Raw genomic sequence first — 21,740 nt, 5'->3', positions numbered from 1 at the left:
TTTTTTTTTGTGTGCCAAAGAGATGATAATTAAGTGATTCATTAATTACAGTGTTCTTTAGAGATTTAACTCTTTAACTCTGTGCGGCTGCTGCTGCAGCTTTTACTACAGTCTCTTTTCCACCGCGGGAACTTTTCTCATTTCGCTGGGATTTTGAAAAACCTCAACGCGTTTCAACTAAAATCACCCGAGGAAATCAACCCCACACTTTGACTCAAAGTACTACCTCCTCTGGACTAGGGACTTTTCAGATTACAAGGAACTCTAGACCCGGGTTCACGACCCAGTCAGAACAAGGGCCTTTCCCGTGTGTGTCTGGGTTTTCTCTGGGTTCTCCGGTTCCCTCCCACAGTCCAAAAACATGCAGATTTGGGGATTATGCAAATTGGACAATCTTAATTGACCGTGGGTGTGAGTGTGAGAGTGGAAGGCTGTTTGTCTCTATGTGGCCCTGCGATGGACTGGTGACATGTCCAGGATGTACCCACCTTTCTGCCCTAATCCCAGCTGGGATTTGTACCAACCCACCTTTGAACAAGACCTTTAAAAGAAGACAAAGAAAGAAGAAAAGGTCCAGGCTGAGGAGGCGGTTTAGCAGGACTGTGTGTCCAGCTAAAGTGTGTAATCTGCAGCACAGATTACACAGATTAACAGGAATTCTTTTACCAAGGTCAAGGAACAACCTTGGGAAAAGAATTCCCAGTAATCTGTGTAGTTTGTGTTTCCACTGCACCTGAAAATAAAAGTAACCCTTTTGGAAATGTTGGGGCTATTAATGTGCAGACATTTACTTCAGTCTTGGCTCATGTTGGAAATATAACAAAAGGAGGGAATCGACGTCTTAAATAAAAACTTTACTACTTTTATTGAGTTATAAAGTTTGGTTACTCTTGTTTTCATTTGGGGGAAAAATGTTTGGATTTATGATACGCTGTGATATAAAAATGGAAGAAACAATAACTACTAAAGTTAATTGCAGTCCAGTCAGAATTTATCGGCACAGACCAAACACGAGCCAGTCTGGCAGTGTGAGGATCGGATTAGCTGTGGCTACAACATCGTGAAGCCACAGAAATCTGTGTACTTAAATTATATTACTTAAATACTTAAGTCATTTTCCTTAACATGCTTCATATTATTTTTTGTGCCAGTATGGACATGAAACAGGTCTTAAATAGTGTTCATTCGACTTTCGGCAGATATACCGCGTCTGTGACTTTATTACAGAACTTGACTTGAAACATGAGTTTGTTGCTCTCACACTAATCCTGAATGTTTAGAACTTTTTTTTTTTTAAAAACCCAAACAGGAAGTCAGCCAAGTTGGATTTCCTGTGGCATTTTTTTTCCAATTTATGAACACATGTTTGAGGCCGTTAGAAAAGTCAGGTTCTCACACAAACTGGCACAGATTAGAAATAATATATCCTTTAGTTGGAGACCTCACTTATGCTCTAATGTGTTTCTGGCTCACCCTAACCCTACATCACGTCCAACACTGCAGGCAGCTTTAATAACAGTTATTATAATAATAATAATAATAATAATAATAATAATAATAATAATAATATATGATAGGCTTCAGCTCTTCTCTTTTAAATCCAACTGACTCAGAGATTCATGGAGAACTGAGTGGGTCATGTTCTCTGCACTGATCTGACACTTGGTGTTTGTGGAGTAACATCTGGTTGCTTATGAGTGCTCATCCATTCTGTTGGAGGTGCTGATAAAGCAGCTAATGAAAACCGATTTACACATTCAAATCCTTGCCCTGCATCAGAATAATGTGGCACAGCGTAAACATGAATGGCTCACATTTGAAAAAGGAGAAAAAAAAGAAAGAGGACGAAATAGATGTTTACGCCTGTGGCAGCTACTGTGAACACGGCTGCGGAGAACAAGTCATCACAAACACAATTTGCCTCAAAGTGGTTTACAGAAAGTGACATCCTTTATCCGGAGACCCCTTAATGTAAGGGCAAAAACTCCGGGAGAGGGAGAAACCTCAGGAGGAGCCAAACAAAACCCACCAAAATTTACTAAATCCCTATGCGCATGGGATGAGTATGACCTGGGGACCTCGAGTAATATCTGTGATGTTAATCCCATGCGAATCGTCCATGTGTGTAATGAGTAAAGTAAAAACTCCACTGCAAATTACCTTCCATATTTCAGCAGACACAGAGGTGCTGTGATAATATTACTTTTCTCTGCCTCTTCCTCGGTCAGAAACAAGAACAGAGGCTGCCTTGGAAGGTTTTGAAAGTGCGTTGGATGCAGAGTGTGATTTTATTTGCAGTGATGCAAAAAAAAAAACCTGCAGTGCATGGAAGTTGAAATCATGTCAACTCACAGGCTTTGCATAACCGGTGCCTCACGTGTGGAATTAGATTTGTGTCTATATTGTCAAACAACACGTCTCACGAAGCAAGTACAACATCAAAATACACAAATTGCAAATAAAATATCGTTTTTTATCATTCAAAATTATTGTATTTTATTTGTTTGAAAATACACATTTCGTCTGCAATGATTTGCGCTGTGTTTTTTTGTTTGCGATTCCGTCCATGGGCGGGGCTTAGGAAGCTGTCTGCTGATTGGCTACTGAGTTTTGTAGCGACAGCTCAACGGACCGGAAGTTGTCATGGGCTTGGTGTCGCTGTCCCTCTGGAACTCGTTCCCCAAGTTTTCCCCGTCGACATCTGGCAAAATAATCCTAAGTAGCTAACGTTTGCTAAGCGTTAGCGCGAGCTGTTGCTCCAAAACTCAGTAGCCAATCAGCAGACAGCTTCCTAAGATCCGCCCACGGCACAAAGAACAAGTGAGGAAGAGAACACAAGAGTCGCAGCAAACAAAATTCCGGTCATTGCAAAGAAAAGTGTATTTTTAAACAAATAAAATACAATATCTTTCAACGATTAAATCAATATTTTATTTGCAGTTTGTGTGTTTTGATTTTTGTGGCTCATTCCTGGTTGCTCAAAATCTGATTCCATACACAGACATGAGTTGCCCAGATTAAGGTAATCCCGTGTAAATGGGGTTTACGAGTGAAAAACGTACATGAAATACAGAAATGTAAAAAGTAGAAAATAAAGCGCAACAGAAGCTAAGAGAAGAGCGGCAGATGGTTTACAATAACCATAACATCAGCTGGTTTTAATGAAGGCGACATGAACACGAGGCTGTGCATCATCCCGCTCTAGATCTGACAGAGTCCATCACGTCTGGATGCGTGATGTTCTCTGTGTCACACACACACACACACACATGAAACACACACACCAAACACACACACATCTGCAAAATAAATAGTTGGAAGTATGACAGATGCCAGAGCGAAGCTTTCCTGAATAATTGAACAATTACTGAGACACCAGAAGCTCCAGAGGAAACACTGAGAGATGAAGGAACGAGGAGACGCAGGAGGGGGAGGAGGAGGAGGAAGAAGAAGAAGAAGTGAATCATATTCCGAGTGTGTTTATGCCAAGTAACGCCACTGGAGATCAGAACAGACGGTTTTTCAAGTTCAAAACATGCTAATTAGCACAAACACCGAGTAAGTGTCGCACTTCCTGTGATCATGTGCTTTTCAGGCGAGCGGGAATAAAATCTGTGGTGAAAAACAAACACACACGGTGGCATCACCTGCTCCAGCATGTTCTGCAGTCTCTCGGCCTCCAGGTCGATCACAAACTTCTTCTCCTGTCTCCGGTCCAGGTCCTCCAGCAGTCGCCGGTAACTGGCGTCGTTGAAGTTTTCCACGCAGATGGCGCTGACCTGCCAGTTGTTCTGCCCCGCCTTCTCCATGATGGCCTGCAGGATGGCGTAACCTGGACACAAGGAGAAGAAGGAAAGAAATGCACGAGTGAAGTTCAAGGTTGTGTGTTTACATATATATAATAATTAAATATATTTCCCTTAATTACGTCTGTATTTAAATAAAACTGCATGGTTTTTCCCAACCCTGGCCCTGCTACATCACACCTGAACGACCCAGACGAGTGGGTCGTTATCAGGTTTCTGCAGAGCTCGATGAAGAGCTGACTATTTGAATCAGGTGTGTTGGAGCAGGGCCACATTATTCATTTGTTTCATTGAGCAAAGAAACTGGAAAATATTCACTTTTAAGATGCAGAAAAGTCAGAAAACTTGTTTTAATTCTGTAAAAAACATGATTATCAATTAATTGAGTCATTGGTATGATAATTAATGAACCAGGTGTTTGTTCTCTATGTTGTGAATAAATAGAGAAATCCTGCACTTTTACCGTTTTGTTTTCTTCAGTTAGACAGATATCGTGATGTATCGCTACATGATTATCACAGCATCTTTGTATTGTGATATTATTGGTATCGTGGACCATGTATCGTGTCTCATATCATGAGGTTCCTTGTGATTCTCACCACTACTACAAGACAGAATATGAAGTTTGAAAAGAAACTGCATTTAATCAAACTCCTCTCAAGCTTTTATCTTTTTCCAGTCTGATCTTGTCTTTTGGTCCAGTCAGGGAAAAAACAATCTCAGTTTCATGACTTAAATGTGTCACTAGACTCCAGAGAGGACGGGGAAGGGGGGAAGGAGGGGGGCGACACCTCGCTGTCAGGTTTGTGTGTGAAGGAGACGAGTGTCAGAGAGGAAACTGGGGAGCTGTGAGGGCGGCTGTTCTCCAGCAGGAGCAGATGTCCCCCTTAAACGGCCCCTCCTGGTGGCCATCACAATCTGGCAACCCGTCTCCCTTTGCTCCCAATTAGTGGATTAACCTGTGCACTGACAAACCTGGCTCCCTCTCCACCTCCTCAGCACCTCCCCAGCTCTGCGCTCCCCATTAGAGGGACTGTGGATGCCAGCAGGAACATTTGACTGCAGTCTCACACACACACACACACATATGTAGTTTGTGATGTCTTGAGTTTCTGCTAAAGACACAAACCTGACCTTAGACCACATGGGACTGTTCACATTCCAAGAAAATAACAACACATATGAGGCCCTTTGTTGCAAACGCAGATGCACAAGAAGAACATTTCACCTCACAGCAACAAGGTTACTGGTTTCAATCCCTAAAGCCTAGTTCAGCCATTAATAATCATTAATAAGCCATTCAGTGATTCAAGCTTCTGGAATCAATGGTGTCAAAGTGTCAATGGTGCGTTCCATTTGTCAGTCAGAACACGGAGCAACACGAGATTCTGAGATGACTGCCACCACACAAACGCTGCTACTTTTAACATTAATATCACTTTGAGTGTCACATTTAATATAAACCTGTATTTCCCAAAGTTTCCATATAACAAAACACTTTTTAAATATGGAAAACTGTCGTCGTCGTGATTCAATATAAATCATGACAAGAGCATCTAATATTATTTTGAATTGGTAAACAATCATTTGTAACACGCACAAATCTTTACTAAAAGGTTATGACAATTCTGCCAAGAATAAATCTCAGGTTTTAGTACTTTTTATAAATGAATATTTTTTTCATTTAATATAAAAGAAAATGAATAAGAAACATGAAAAAAAACACTTGTAAGGGACTTTCGTGCAAAATATAGTTTCATAACTTTTAACATTTAAAATAACATTTCAAGTTCTTTTTTTTTTTTTTTTTTTAGTTTTTCAACCCTTCTCTTTTTCCAGTGCAGGTTCATGTAAACCTAACTTTAATTCTGTGAGCTGGATCAAACTCTATATCGAGTTCAAGACACTTTATGTTCACAAAAGTTAACTTAGTGAACTTGTTTTTTTGTTTGTTTGTTTGTTTGCTTTTATGTGTTTTTAACTACGCTCTGAATAATTTTTGTATTCTTTCTATTTTTATTGTTTCTTATTGATGTCAGTCTGTACTTTTCTTTTTTACAGTGTGTGCAGTTATTTTTCTTTTATGATGTAATCTACATTTTACAGAATATAGAGAATATAGATTTTAAAGGTAAAATGATCAAAATGAAACTATCAGGTGCCAAAGTTCACAACCAGACACAAATCTGCAGCTGGAAAAAGATGCTTTCACAGAAACAATGATGATGATGATGATGACACTTCATCATGTCCTATTCTGCTATGATGTGATGATGATGATGATGATGGTCACAGCACACAGACATGAGGCGGCAGCAGCAGCAGCAGCAACTGATTACCAGCTGATAAATGTGTCCAGCTGCAGAGACGTGTGGGGACAGCAGCAGCAGCGGCAGCAGCAGCAGCAGCAGCAGCAGCGGCAGCAGCGGCAGCGGCAGCAGCAACAGCAGCAGCGGCAGCAGCAGCAGCAACAGCAGCAACAGCAGCAGCAACAGCAACAGCAGCAGCAGCAGCAGCAGCAGCGGCAGCGGCAGCGGCAGCGGCAGCGGCAGCGGCAGCGGCAGCGGCAGCAGCAGCAGCAACAGTAGCAGCAGCAGTGTCACAACCTCAGCCAGAGGTCAGAGGTCAGAGCGACTGACACTGAGGCTGACATGTGCTGAACTGACCACAGCACAGCTGGACGACAGTGGAGAGAAAACGTCTTTACCCTCCACTGTGATTCACCAATCCTTCGTCCCTCCTCCTCCTCCTCCTCCTCCTCTCACCTCTTCTTCCTCTCAGAGGAACATACTGAGGTTTTTGTTCTTTAAAGAGTCATTCATCACGACCTGACCACACTGCTGCTGGAACCACCTGCCCATCTGCTGAGGAGAGATCATCATGTTTCCTCCTCCTCTCTGGCTCCTCTCCTCATTTGTCATCTCCTTATTTCCTCTCACCTTCCCCGATCATCTCCTCTCTCTCTCTCTTTTCTCATTTCCTTCCTCAACCTTTCATTTCCCATTTAAAAAAAAATTCCTTTCCTTCATATCCACTCCGTCCAGCCCTCGTCTCCTGCTCGTTTCCTTTCCTCTGCTATCTTTTTTGTCCTTCATCTGCTTCCTCCTCTCACCTGCCCTTTCTTTACTTCCCTTCTCCTCATATTGTTCCCTCTTCCTTTCTTTAATCCTCCTCCTCTTCTTCTTCTCCTTATTGTTTGTCCTTTTCTCTGTCGACTTTCCTGTCTCCTCTGCCCTTTCCTCTCTTGTCTTCTCCTTTTCTCTTCTCTTGTTTCATCATCATCTTTCCTATCCTCCTCTGACATTTCCTCTCCTTTCCTTCCCCCTTCATTCCCCTCCTCCTTTCCTCGTGCTGTTCCATCCACTCTCTTGATTCCATCATGTTTCCTCTCCCCATCCCCTGTCCTTCATCTATATTCTTTACTCTTCTTTTCCCTCCTACTTGCCCCTTTTATCTCTTCCTTTTATCGCCTTTTTCCTCCACCATTTTGTTTCCTCTCTTCCTTTCCTTTCCTTTCCTCCATTTCATCCCCTCTCCTCTTGTCTCACCTCATCGTAACATCCCTGGATTCTGTTTCCCATTAATCTGATTTTATGTGTTTTTTCGCTCTCTTTTTTCTTCTTAATCTGTCTGATTCTCCATTTTTAAACATTTCCTCTATTATTATTTTTTTTTTTTTGTGATGTGTGTGTGTATTATAGGAAATTTGAAGGTTAATAGGAAAATCACTGGCTATAACTGCCTCCCATTGAACCTGAACCAAACTACAATTTAAAACATTACAGTTCTAAACATAACCAGTTCCTCAGAAATGAGTTTCTGTCTCATTGGGACCAGGTTTTGGTCTCTATGAGGACTCCTGGTCCTGACAAGCACAGTGTTTGTGCCAGAGAAGGTCCTACAGAGGCAACACACACAGATTTCCATGTCTTCAGAGGACATTACATTAACTTACATTCATTTACTAGGTCCCCACAACATGAGCAACACCTGGAACACACACTCTCACACACACACAGAGCTCGAGTGTTCGGGCCCTCGTATCTCTGGAGCTTTGATGCAGGGAATCAGTCTGGCACTCATTGACTGAGCTCAGCCATGCGAGCACTGATTCTACATTATAGTCGATACTGGATGAATGCCTAGTCCTGTGTGTGTGTGTGTGTGTGAATCCTCAGGCTAAAGTGCTGCAGCCTGCTCCCAAAAGCCTTCTGAAATGTGCACACACACACACACACACACACTGCATTCCCACTGGTCAAAAAAAACAGTCAAATCTTGGGTTTTAAAGGTTTTTTCTTCACCAGTGGGAATGTGTTTAATCAGCAATCACTGCTGGCTCAAATGACTCTGCAAGGCACAGGGTTTCTTTACTTTTTAGCTTCGATGGACAAAGAGTTCTTCATTGTTTGCTCTATTTCTAAAAGCGATGCAACCATTTCTAGTTAAGACAAGCACTCATGGTGGATTCTTGCTGTAGTTGTAAGCTGTGACCTTCTGCTGTGTTTGACTGGAATCATCTGCAACACACACTGAAACTCACTTCATTCACTCCACTTTCTTAAGGCACTTTCCAACGACACAGTGCTGGTACGGCTCGACTCTACACGGTTTAATTGGTTTTTCATTATTCTGCAACCTCCACAATGTGGGCGGAGTCATGACTGCACGGCTGCATTAAACTGCCGTGACTTTGTTTTTTACACGCGACACAAACACAACAAACGAGTGACAATAGTAACAGTCAAAGCAGTTGTTTTCAGTGTAGTGAGTCATTAGAACTAGTTTAGTTAGATTAGTTCAGTAACTTCCTGCATGACCGGAGCATAGACTGCGTCTGACACAGGCGCTGAACTGAAATACCACTGAATGGCTCACGATTGGCAGCTTTCAACAGTGCTGTCACTAAATACACCAGACCAGAGATTTCCTTTGCTAAATGTTGGAGATTAACGCATTTTTTCAGGACTTTTTTAAGTCTTTGTAACTGATTTACAGTTTGGCATTGTCCGGTTTGTTTCTATACTCGTCGTTTTATACACAAACTAGTGACAAACAAAGCAGTTGTTACTGAATCCTTAGAATCAGTTAATCCTTAGAACACAAAACACTTAAGCTTTTTTCCCCCCATTAATTATGTTAAAACATATGTTTATACAGAGGCTATATGCAGTATAGAGTGGCTTATATCATTTTTTTCAGCACTACCTATAGGCAATCTGATGAAGTTATATGAGTATACTGATACTTTTGGACAATAAACATAAATAATAAATCTAATTGAATGTGTGAAATTTGGGAAAAAATTCACAGTTCACTTGGCTTGAACAAAAATAAAATAAAAGCGGTCTATTTAGTGACTTTTGCAAAATGATCTGCTATCGTATATGCAATTTAAAATGAGTCATAACACATAAATGTCCATTCAAGTCCATATAAGGAGGACCAAGGATGCACTGATCTGTGTAGCGTGAGCATTAAGGCTAAATTTAAGTCAGGTTTCTACCATACATGTGGCAGGAGGCTAGTGCCATGAAATACGACACAACCACAGACCATGTGTGCTCCTGTCACACATCAATGCCCATCTCTTATCAGTTCTGATGGAAGCGATCAGGTTTTGTGTCAGGTGATTGACAGCTCTGGACCTTTGCAGCTATTTTCTTTTCTGTGGGGGTGGGAAACACTTGATTAGACACGAGCAGAGGACTTTTTTAGCCAGTCAAGCACGTACGACCTGAGATAAGAGAGGGAGAGAAAGGAGGCAGAGAATGATTTGTTCTGAAGGAAGAGCAGATCCTGATATTGTCTTCACTCTGCAGCCACGATACGCCCAATCTTTTCTAACGTTCACCCACAGCGGCGCCGAACAGAGAGAGAGCAAAAAAAAATGAAAACCACTTGAGGGCCTTCTTGAAAATACATGAAAGTGAGATGTAGAGATGTGATCCACGCAGTGGAGCGTGTCTATTCTGTCTTACAATGGAAATGTAACATGAGGGAGCGGAGGAGGCGGAGAGTAAAAAACGAGTGGTCATCTACAGGAGTATATTGCAATTGAGCTGTTTTTCTTTAATCAATGAGATGATATTTCCTCACGGGTTTTGTTTTCTCTATTGACAAAACCAATGTTCCTGAAAATGTTGTTGCTGTTTAATAAAAATAAATGCACTTTCCTAAAATGAAACAAATTCATGAAGTCATTTTATACATAAACTATAGTTGTTTTATATACAAACTATAGTTTTATATCATTTTCACCAACTATATAAACAAACCTGAGCAAAAAAGTACTCAGAATTTTCAAAATCTGATTGAATTTGTGAAATTCATCTGAAGAAAAATATAAAAAGGTCTATTTTTGTAACTTTTGCACAATTATCGCTACTCCCTTCCTTTTTTTAAGAAAACAAAACAAAACAAACAAACATGCAATATAAAATGAATCATAACTTTGACTAAGTCTGAAGATTTAGAATTTACCGAGGGTGCCCCTGCGGCACAGATCGTGCATTTCCTTTGCAACATTTCCTTTGCTAAATGTTGGAGATTAACAGAGATGTTCTGGATTTTTAAGTCTTTGTAACTGATCTACAGTTCAGCATTGTTCTGTTTCTGATTCTTGTGTCGGATGTCGCCCTCCCTGACAAATTGGTGGCTGACAGTCTGTTGACGTCACATTTAAGTATCGGCTCAGCTCGCTTGGAACCTCGTCGGAGGTACTAGGTTCCAGGTGTTATCACAAATTTTCTGAATTAACTAGATCCATGGTTCTCAAACTGTGGTACTTGTGTGTGCTGACAAAATGAAACAAATTTAAAAAATGTATCTAGTTCCATCCCTTCTGGTGATTGTGGTCACTCACCTCGGTCGGTGTCGTAGAGGAAGACAAACTTGTTCCAGTCGTAGTGGTCCAGCAGGGACAGCAGCGCTCCGCGGATGGACGGCCGCAGCTGCAGCGTGAACTGGCTCTCGCCCTCGGTGGGGAAGCTGGGCGTGATGAGGGAGATGTGCAGAGCGCTGCAGAACGACGTCAACGTGTGCACCGAGCGCTTGTCGTACAGGCCAAAGATGGCGAAGACACCACGGGAGTACTGCGAGCAAACTGAGAGCAAGAAGAGGAAGAAAATAACAATAAATCAATGTGTGAATAAAAGAAGACACTGCGAGGCTGTAGGAGAAAATAATGTAAAGCAGGGCTCCTCAAAAAGGATCACGCCTGTTACCTTTTTTATGTTTTTCTGAACAGAAACTAAATATTAGGAACTCTTTTCTTGCTGAAATGTGTCAAATCGACACATGAAGGACTTTGTCAGGCTGTTACTCGTCTTTTAATAAGCTTGTTTCTGCCGTGACAACAACAGAAAAACAACACACACAAACGGGGACTCGTCCCCAGAGAAGCAGAAACAAATCTTTGAATGCAAATTTTATTTGACACACGCTGTCGAGATTTGATGCACAGGAAGTGATGTTTCAGTTTCACTTCAGACAAACTGAAGAAGAAGAAGAAGAAGAAGAAGGAGTGAGTTGTTAAAACAAGCGGCGATAAGACGTTAAACACCTGAACGGACGGTGAAGAAAAACAACAAGCGTTGACTGATTTGAATGACAATGAAGCGCCGTGAGACGTGGTGTAAAAACATGACAATACGATCACCATGGCGATGAGAGCTTAGCATCATCATGAGTGGAGACGGCACAGTAAACCATTATCACGCTGATTAAGCACTTTGAGTCTTACAGGAGAAAACCGAACACAGATCAAACGCACGCTTTCATCTGGAAAGACGTTAAACTGCAGCGACAGAGACGACGTTTACGGATAAAATGAATAAAAAAATCGATTCAGCGTCGTAAAGAATACAGAGGATTCATCAACACAGACTCATTTACAGAAAAATACACAGCAACGTTTCATCAAACATCAAAAACAACAGCAAACTGATAATAAAACTCTTGTTTGATGTGTTTTCTGTATTGAAATTAAGAACATTTTACTTATGGCATCTTTGAATCTTTGACTTTAATGTGACTTACAAACTGAAGTCATTCTTTTAACTTTGTCTACCTGTGCATTTGTGTGTGATGATAAATCATCCGTGTCACTCGAGGCCAAAGATAATGAATCGTGAGGATTTTATCAGTAAAGCATCTCGTGAGTCACAGCGACTGCAACGCATGTGAGCAAACGTCTGATTAAATAAACAGTTAGAGCATAATTTCATTTATTAGTGTAGAGTAATGAGATATTTTTGCATTACAAAGGCTTCTCTTAACGTGGTTAGAGCGTCTTCTGGAAACTTTTCATTTGCATCGAGTCCACACACACACACACAGACACACACACACAGACACACAGACAGAGCAGGTCCTTCTTAAGGAGAACTCCTCCTCATTATAGAAAAGGTTTGGCTGTCAACAAAGAGCGGTTGTATAATTGCGCACTGTTTTACACACGGCACAGAAAAACAACAACAACAACAACAACAGAGAGGTGAGATAATGAGCATCTTCTGCCAGTTTACACCGAGAATCAGAGTGAAAAGTGAAGCAGGAGCTCGGGACGGCGGCGGCTTCACTGACAGAGCCGCTGTTTCCGTGCAGAGTGCACGACTGCACTGGAGAAACTCTCACACACACACAGAAAAAACATGGCTGCGTCTGTTGTTGACACAATTAAAGAACACAGAACTTCAACGATCAAATATTTACTTACATTTAATAACAATAATAACTTCAATTTCTGTCACACCTTTCACGGACCCTGAGGTCACTGTACGAGGGACAGTAGAAGAAAAAAAACAAAGCAGTGTCAAACCTGCAGGAACAAGTGTCTCTTCAAGTTATGTCAAAGCAACTGAAACTTCACAAGACTCCTCTTATTTACATCTTTTCTTTACATCTCACAATACGCAATACATGGTCCATGATACCAATAATATCACAATACAACAATTCTGTGATATTATTGGTATCGTACCTCACGAGACAATACTCGATACATGGTCCACGATATTAATGGTACCGTGAAGCATGTGCCTCGCGATACGATACACGATACCAATAATATCACGATACAATGATTCTATAGCGATACATCCCGATGTCTGTGTAACTGAAGAAAACAAGCCCTGCTACTGGGTCACATTTAGACCAGAATGGTGTTTTTGGACCACCATGTTTTCACAAATCCACACGCCCACAGTTTTGCTGCTAATTGAAGGCTACATAGATTATCTAACACACACATGGAAGTGAAGGATGCTGCAACATGAAATCTTACCAATTCATGTTGTAAATATTTACACACTGTACCTTAAAGTGGATTCCGTAACAAAATCTTGTTTGTTTAACGTTTTCATTATTTTTAAGTGAGGTTAAAGCTGAGGTCCCGTCCATATCCTGTGGCCCTACACTTGAAATTTAGAAGGAAAACTGTCCCATCAACAATATTTTCATTATAATAATACATTTGGTTACATTTATCACATCATTAAATGCACTAAATTCAACATTTAATAATATAAAAGCTTGTCTAGTGTTTAAATAACAACGGTCTACATGTAATTATCGATTAAATTCCATTTCATTTCATTTCTTCTTGTAGATTAATTTTGCATCATCGTCATGTTCTTTTTTTTGTGTGAACTTAACATAACTTTATCACACTTTTACTTTGAAATGGTGTGCAGTGTCATCCTTCATATTATGTAATGGCAACATCATGATGGATTATCAAGACATAATTCTAATTATATAGTTAAATGTCACTGTTTTTCACATTAACAGTTTGACGCCCCTGGTTTAAAGGAAACACATGATGTCCATGCATATGTGTGTGTGTGTGTCTCTATATGGAGGGATGAAGGCTGTGGAGAGCACAGTGGCAGACAGCGAGTGTCCACTCAACCAAGAAAGGAGTCCAGAGGTTGAAAAATCCACACACTCCACTGATGTCGCCTCGAGGGACAGGATGACATCAATACACACACACACACACACATTTCCCCTGAATCCTTACATGTCACATCACATGCTCTCTATTCAGCAGAAATGCTAGTTTGAGTTAGAAGAAAAGGAATAAAAATAAAATCCATAAAGAAAGCCACTGGTGTGAGATTAAAACGTGACAGTTTAACTCAAACTCTGCCTCCTCCTCCTCCTGCTGTGACTCCATCTGATTTCTGCTTTATAGAAAAACCACAAGTGAAACTAATTAAAAAACACACAAATCAAGCACAAAAGGTTCAGGCTGTGTTTTAATACGGCTGGGGTCAGCCTTGATAGGGATTTGGGCGATGATTTCCGACATTTTTCAACTGTTAAGCATTGCGCTCCAGCTGCTTCTGTCAGGTCAAAGGTCAAGCGTCACAAAATGGGAACAGATTTAGTTTCGTTTCATCTTCTTTTGTTGCTTTTAATCAGCGTTGAAGCCAGAAAATTCTGCATCATCTACAACTGATGCTGTATATAGTACTATTATGATTCTATGTATTAGTACTGAAGTATTTTGTACTTTTGTTGAATAACCACATTTTACCTGCCTGCCTGTCACATGGGGGCGTGTCTTAAAGGACCAGGGTGTAAAATTTAGAGGAAATTATTTGTCAGAAACTCAAGATGTTTTTTCTACCTTTGATGATGTTGACCTGCCTGTCTATCACATGTTTGCATGTTTTAAAAGGTCCAGTGTGTAAAATTTAGGGGACATTTTATTTCAAAAGGGTTGCAACAATGATGGTATTCATAATTTTACTATTTTTTTCCATAATTAAAATAAGCTTTCTGATTTTACAGCTTCTTATATGTCAATATTTTCTGGTTTCTTTGCTCCATGTGACAAATGAATCATTAAAACTGAATCATTTTGGTTTGCTGACAAAACGAAACGTTCGAGAACATCATCATTTCCACGTTTGAGAAACACTGATCAATATTTTCTGACAGTTTAGGGATCAAACTAATCGGGAAAATAATCAACAGATATATAATTGTTAGTTGCAGCCTGATTATACTTAATTCTTTTTAAAAGTGTGTTAATTATTGTTTTTCATTTCCCACTGAACATGATTTTATCAGGAGCTGGTGTCATCACCAATCTGATTCAATTTGTTCTACAAAAGTGTGAAATTGCAGTTACAAAACTCATATAGAACAATATTCAATGACGTTCCATTAAACTACAGCACAAAGTCTGGATTATGGTGTATCATTTTCATGTTTTTAGATTAAACGTTTGAGGTATGCGCGCCATGTGGGACTGAATTTGTTTGAAAATGATTTATTCATTTTATAGAAGGACTTGGACTTAGTTCCTGGCAGGCGCCCAAAGATGTGGCAATCTCAATGCCGTAATAGGAAAATGTATTGACAATATAAGTTAAGAGTCCAGCTACAATCATAACGGAGGAAAGCTCCAAGGTCATGTTTCCTCAGGCGCTGCCAACGAGAGCGCGGTGCCCGGAGAAGCTCTGGCACAGCGGACAGTGAAGCAGTGAGCTGCAGTCGCTCAAGCCAAATGGCAAACGATAAGTGTTTTCCATTTAATTCAAACAGATTGTCTCCGCACTGAAGAGGGAAATTCATCTAAACTATAAAGGACTAAGAGTCGGCCCCAGGCACTTTCACCAGGGAGTCGGATTTCTGCTGGATTCCCTTTCAGCAGCAGCTATTTTTAATCCCACAAAAAAAGAAAAATACAGGATTTACCCAACACATAAAAGTCACACGCCTCGAAAATGATGATGTTCTCAAAGGTCTAATTTTCTCCACAGATGAAAATGTTTATTTTTTTTAAAGTTTTAATGATTCCTTTGTTATATGGATCAAAGAAACCAGAAAATGCCCACATTTAACCCGTCTGTTACCATCCTGTCGTCGCCGACAACTCCGAGATCAAAATAGTTAGCAATTCATTAAGTAATCGATGAATCTATTACTTTTAGCCTCTGTAGATCACCTGCTTTTTCAGCAATCTAGTTTCAGTTTATCTTTTTTGGCTGAGATTTTTTACATCAGATTCCCTTTTGGACACAACTTCCCATTCTTCTCGGAGTACACTGAATGTGACCCTTGTGTCTGGGGTCAATTTTATAATATCCATTAAACCCAATCAATGCGGAGCAAAGGAGATTGGGTACCTTGCTCAGAAGTACCCCAGCCCTTTGTCCTAAAGCCTGCTCTACGCGAGAGGATTTTCAAATCGGACTTAATTTGAGCGATTTTCAACATTTTAATCCTGAGAAAGCACAGACTAAACGATCCAGTGAAGACGCAGGACCACACACTTGGCGTTTCATCGAACCATGTCAGGGAGGAGATTTCAGGGATTTTGTTAGACTTCAGAAGATAAACAGACATGGAGGTGGACTGTCGGCGGCGTCAGTTAACAGCTGTTGCGCGTGCGATGTTTTGTGCTGAGAAACGCAAAAAAACTGAGCCTAAATCGGCCTAAAATCTGAAGGTATACCCATGATTGTTGGAAGGGCAGAAATCTGGCCAATTATCGGGATTTTGAAGCAAATAAAACAAAATACATAAAATATTCCAAAAGTACAAAAAAATCCTTCATGATAGAGTATTTATAAAGGTATTTACATATAAAGAAGCCGTCTGTACTAATGTCTCCACAGCTGAGAGTGTTCATGAACAGTGCTGGATCGGATGTCATTAACTGCTGCTTCAAGGCGGGAAATAAAATGAAAAAGAAGATTTTTTTTTAAAACACCTTGAAGAATATTAATTTATGTCATTTATACGTATTTAGCACACAATAGGTACATTTTCTTAATTAAATAAACATCACAGTGCAGTGCAGGCTGATAAAAACAAACAAACGTGTGAAATGTAAAAATGTAAAAAGCAAATGTGGATCACATGACCACCTCTGGACCACAAAGACCTTTAGCTTTTAGTGAAAGAAAGAACTGTTTGTCCAGAGGGAGAATTCCTGAATGTCAACCACTGAAAAATATATATTAGAAAAATCACTCTGAGCTGCTGGGTGAAATGTATATATAGTATATATTATCCTTTGTGTTTAAAAAATAATGAATAATACTGTAAAACAGGATTGATGACATAACTAAGTCAATTCATCTTTTCGCTTTGACTGCAACTTATAGTCCCATGTTAGATAAAACATGCTGTCAAGATGATGATGAAATTGAAATTGAAATTTAACTTTTTTTTATTTAACCTCACTGAAAAATTGTCCTCAAACACCTTGAGCAATAATGAACTTAATTCACTTTATTCACAAAAGCTCAACTACATTTTTAGATGACTGTCATTTTGGTACCTTCACGGTCCGACCTTTCCATTCCTACCACAATTACTTCCTCAGCTCAGCCTTTATCATGTGTTTGGGTGGTGCAGCAGTAAAAAGGGTCAAAGTCACCTAATTCACTTTTCTGCCTCAGTCTGATGCTCAGATTGAACTTCAGCAGATCCATCCATCCCTCTTCTACAGCTTTATCCTCCACATGAGGGTCACAGGGGGGTCTGTGCCAATCTCAGCTGACAAAGGCGGTCACACCCTGGACAGATTAGGGCCACATATAGAGACAAACTACCATTTACTCTCACACTCACACCTTTAGAGACTAATCCTCATATTGCATGGTTTTGGACTGTGGGAGGAAGTCGGAGAACCCGGAGGAAACCCATGCACACACGGGGGAGAACATGCAAACTCCATGCACAAAGGCCCTTGTTCCGACCAGGTCACAAACCCGGGTCTTCTTGCTGCAAAGGCAAGAGCGTTAACCACTTCACCAACCGTGTGCCCCCCCTATATTTCACATTTCACACTAAAAAAAAAAGTCTTCATGACTTGCTCTGCAATGTGTCTTTTTTCCTCGTGCATTTTGAGAAAACCTCACTTCAGAGTCCAGAGCAGAATCTCTCTGTGCTGCAAAGACACTGCAGAGGCCGGCGGTAGCGATCCATGAGAGTGAAGCTGTATGTGAAACTGCGTTTGCTCTGTGTGACCTGGCGGTGAAGTGACAGCAGTAGTGAGAGCAGTGACAGTGAGTGGGGCAGCCACTGGTGACAGGCAGAGCTCCTGGACTGGTCCATTTAGTCCCACACTGGCAGTGACCCCGAAACAGCATCCGCTGGCCTCACACTCTGCTGCACAAACAGGTCAGAGCGCACACACACACACACACACAGAGAGTAGCTCACTCTGATCAATGGGCCAAACACTGTGTGTGTGACACACTAACAGAGCCGTGCAGCACAAGCTTTCCTGACATTTTACACAACACTTGTCTGAAATCACCTCGCATCAAATCCCTGTAAAACATAAAAACCAGACTTTTGTTTTAGACAATTTCATTTATGAATCGTTACAATCTTAAACCGCAGAGCTGATTTATATGCTACGTTGTGCTAACAGGTAAAATAAACTTCCCTCGGAATGTTTTACGATTGCCCAGCGGGACTTCGAAAGTGCCTCGTCATCAGTGAGCGGTTTACGTTCAGTTTAGTGTCACTGACACACTTCCCTCGGTCTCTCAGGTGTCAGGCCCCGCCCACAGCGCTGGGGCAGTTTTATGGCGACTGCCCCGCGACCTCTGCCCCATCGATATCCATCGACCTCAGCCGCACAGAACCAACCTCCATTATTTCATTTAGAGCAGAACTATCCCTGCAGAATGGTAACATTTACAGTGATGGACTCAGCGAGGCATCCAGTGACACTTCAGTGAGAAAGTGAGTGATGACTGACAGTAAAGTGACTTCAGATTGTTCCTTCCTGGATTCCTCCTCCAATCCGTCAACTTTTCAAACTTCCAAATTCAAGTTCAGTATCATCACACTTAGTGCTTTACTTTGAATTTTCGAAAGTAAACATTAATACTGGGACACTTTTGTGATTTTACTGCCCTCCAAAGTGGTGACTCCAAAGTGGTGGGAGGGGGACCCAGATAAAATTCTGCTTTGGGGCCCCATAAAGACTTGGGCTGCCACTGTGGCAACTCTTACTGCGTGGTCCAAGCTACATCGATCAAAACCAATAATATCATAATCCATCTTCCAAACACAGCTGGAATCACTTGGTTCAATCAAAAGGAAGTTTCATACTTGAGCTCAACCGTGCAGAGGAGCAGCAGCGACTTAACAAAGGATCATTTCAGAGGATACAATGTTTGAAAATGAGACGAGAAACAAGTGTTGGAACCTTTTCAAACACAAAGGGCAGCCATCGACGATGGTATTTTCTATCATCAGCAGTCGTGAGGCGTCCTCATCGACTCACAAAGAAGCAAAGCAACGCGGGTGGAGGTCTTTTATGAAAAGAGATGGAGGAGGAACAGAAATGAGGCCTGAAAAATCAATACAGACCTTCTTTCTGAAAAGACACCATCACTGTTTTACCGACCGGGCGGCCATTTTTGAAAAGCAATGAGCAATCTCTCAATTCGCAGTCTCACTTCAAAGACTCCATTGACGACACAACCGTTGTCTGTCGAACACAGTCTGGAAGCTTCTCACCATCCACTTCTTTAAAGGGTTAATTACAGAAAGTCGCTGTGTCAGCAGGAAAAACCTCACTGTGGCTGAGCCGTGAGCGTAAAACTGCCTCGTTAGCTTCAACAGTTGAGTCATTGCAGTTAAAGTCGTGACACTTTTATCACCTTTTAAACTGTGTTAACACTCAATGAGTGACTGTCTCCTATAGCAACGCACTGTACCGACATCAGAGATAATTCAGCGATTTACATGGAACTAATCCAAATAATTCTGTGGATGTATAATATTAATTCTCTAAAGGCATGGTTTAATAAATAAGAATAACAATCTAAAATTGACCATAACCTCTGAATTTCTGTCAAAATAATTGCAAGTAGATATTTATTCAAAATAGTTCAGCCCTATTCTACACAGTGTGTAAAGTTTAGAGGAGCCGCTTCAAGATGCATTCAAGAAATCTTGTAAATATCATACCTTCTGTAAAAGTCCACTACAACTAAATGTTTGCTTGTGCTGCCACCTTGTGATAACAGATGCATTGCAAATTAAGTCGTCGTTGGAGGAGAAATATTTGTTTTTACACATGTATCTTTTTAATATATTACAAATAGTCAAAGTAACATGTTCTCCTCGTGTGTGCGTGGGTTTTCTCCGGGTTCTCCTGTTTCCTCCCACAGTCCCAAAAGAGGCAGATTTGGGGATTAGGTAAATTGGACACTCTATGTGAGAGTGAATGGTCTGCCTGTCTCTGCGATGGCCCCTGTAATGGCCTGGCACCAGTAGCCCCCTGAGACCCTCACGTCCGTCCCTAATTCTCACTTGTGAGAAATCCTGCTGCTTCACACGGTTAAACACTTCCTGGGTCTGCATCATCTTACTCTTCTCAGTGTCGTAATTCTAGTCACAGAAAAAGTGAACTCTTCATAACACAACAGTAAGTGGAGCAGCTTTCAGGAAACAGACAGCAGCGACACAGACATGAGCAGTATCCCAGAGTGACATCACTTCACATGATGCCACTCTGCATGAAGCATTTACATCACGTCTCTCTGCTTCATGACGCCGTGCAGATAAATCTGGCACCTCAGATTCTCTGTGTGTGTGTGTGTGTGTGTGTGTCGCAGCGAATAAGGCGCCCGTGCCATGTGCCTGTGTGCATTCAAGTGAATGTTGCACACATGTATGCGTTTGTGCACATGCACGACATTTCCTTTGGCAACACAGACACACACTAACACACACACACACACACAGAAGAGAGAGGAAGAAAGAGTCCCACTGGACATCATGGCGGCACATTTCCACATAAATGCATAAGTGCCACTGACAGACCAAGTCACACACACACACACACACAAACTTGTGCTTATATCTTCGTGAGGACACCGCATACACAACACATTTACGAGCCTAAAACCAGGTCTTAACCCCTGAGAAAGCACTTAAAGCACAAAATGTCCTCACAAGGTCAAAATGTCTTCAAAAAAGATAGTTTTTTACATTTTGTTGGACCTCACAAAGATATAAATACAAGTGGACACTCACACAGTGCAGTGCTGCATTCTATCCGCTTGACTTTGTCTCCCACCATGCCCTGGGTTAAAGAGCTGTGGTGCAGGGCAGAGGAGAGACAAAGCTCTGCTCTGCACATCATTTACACTCTTCCATTTCACTGCACTCTGTGTGTACATGTACATGGGAAGGCTGGTTAAACCCAAGGTGTCACAGCTGATGGCCTTCACCTCATTCACCGCACATTTTTCACAATAAGTGCTTATCAATCTTCTCACAACACATTAAAAGCCTCCCCTGTGCCAAGAACCAACCTGACGTACTCACTCTCTCTCTCTAACACAGTGGGGTCACAAGGAAAAACTGATTTTAGCCAATTAACAAAACACCCTCCTTGTAAAATCTACACTATCTTTTGAATATGTTTGCGACTTTATTTGGAAATTGGAAATTTAAGTTTGTTGCTTTGTAGGCCACAGCAAAGTACATTGAAAAAATCAGGGATTTACATGACAGCACTCAGGAGTCGTGGATCCACTGCTGCCTCCACCAGTAAGTCCTAATGTGTTTTTTTGTGACTTCAGAGTTTGAATTCCCTCATTCGGCTTTACCACAGTGACATAAAATCACCAAACAAGGCAACAGCAGACCAGCAGCACCTGAGTCTATACAGCGGAATATACATTTATTAGGTGAGTGGTCTGTCAAGTGGTTAAAAGCCTGGCAGCCATGTATTTAGAGAGCAAACCTCCATGTCTCAGACTGGTTGCACAGCACAGTTTATGTGTCACACAACCTGATATATCCTTTAAAAAGCAGCCTGAGAAAAGCATGAACACATATTCATAAGGAATCTATCAAGATGTGCAGAAAATCAACAACAACAACAGCCCAGTGGATCAAGGTATTGACTAAATATTGGTGTATACAGTATATTAG

At 41.1% G+C, this 21,740-nt stretch overlaps 1 protein-coding gene across 3 annotated transcripts in view; it reads right to left on the bottom strand.

Moving 5' to 3' along the window:
- Positions 1-21,740, bottom strand: part of gria4b (glutamate receptor, ionotropic, AMPA 4b) — a 116,820-nt gene that overhangs the window by 47,300 nt on the left and 47,780 nt on the right. For all 3 annotated transcript variants that reach the window (XM_058626508.1, XM_058626509.1, XM_058626510.1), the window contains exons 3-4: positions 10,672-10,911; positions 3,648-3,832 (exon numbers count right to left, since the gene is read on the bottom strand). In XM_058626508.1, the coding sequence (XP_058482491.1) occupies positions 3,648-3,832; positions 10,672-10,911 (425 nt within the window). The remainder of the gene's footprint in view (positions 1-3,647; positions 3,833-10,671; positions 10,912-21,740) is intronic.

The sequence above is a fragment of the Solea solea genome, chromosome 4 (assembly GCF_958295425.1).
Source record: "Solea solea chromosome 4, fSolSol10.1, whole genome shotgun sequence".
Classification (NCBI taxonomy): Eukaryota; Metazoa; Chordata; class Actinopteri; order Pleuronectiformes; family Soleidae; genus Solea; species Solea solea.
The sequence above is the reverse complement of the archived record's forward strand: the minus strand, read 5'-3'. Positions and strand labels throughout refer to the sequence as shown.